At 42.7% G+C, this 316-nt stretch overlaps 1 protein-coding gene across 1 annotated transcript in view; it reads left to right on the forward strand.

Moving 5' to 3' along the window:
* LOC119592498 (lysosomal alpha-mannosidase-like) overlaps positions 1 to 316 on the forward strand; it is a gene marked incomplete at its 5' end in the record, with an annotated part of 12,706 nt that overhangs the window by 3,134 nt on the left and 9,256 nt on the right. The window contains 1 exon segment of the mRNA XM_037941346.1: positions 170 to 272. Within this exon segment, the coding sequence (XP_037797274.1) occupies positions 170 to 272 (103 nt within the window).

A 316-nucleotide genomic window follows, 5' to 3' on the forward strand; every position in this document is an offset into this window, starting at 1 on the left:
AATAACAAATACTAATAGATAAAAGAAGTAGAGCAGATGAATTCATTGAAGTCTTTTCCAGTTAACAATGAGGAGACTTATCAGTTGTAGATGGTACACATACATTTCCCAACTTTCTGTCTGACTGACTGTGGCCATAATCACAACTGTACTTTTAATCTCTCAACAGTCGTGCCCGGCCAGTAAGCCTGGCATGCTGAACGTGCACTTGGTGTGCCATACCCACGATGACGTAGGCTGGCTCAAGACGGTCGACCAGTACTACTATGGAGGTGAGTCCTGTGCCGTTTCTTATAAGAACTACGTATGTATAAGT

The sequence above is a fragment of the Penaeus monodon genome, chromosome 30 (genome assembly GCF_015228065.2).
Source record: "Penaeus monodon isolate SGIC_2016 chromosome 30, NSTDA_Pmon_1, whole genome shotgun sequence".
NCBI lineage: Eukaryota > Metazoa > Arthropoda > Malacostraca > Decapoda > Penaeidae > Penaeus > Penaeus monodon.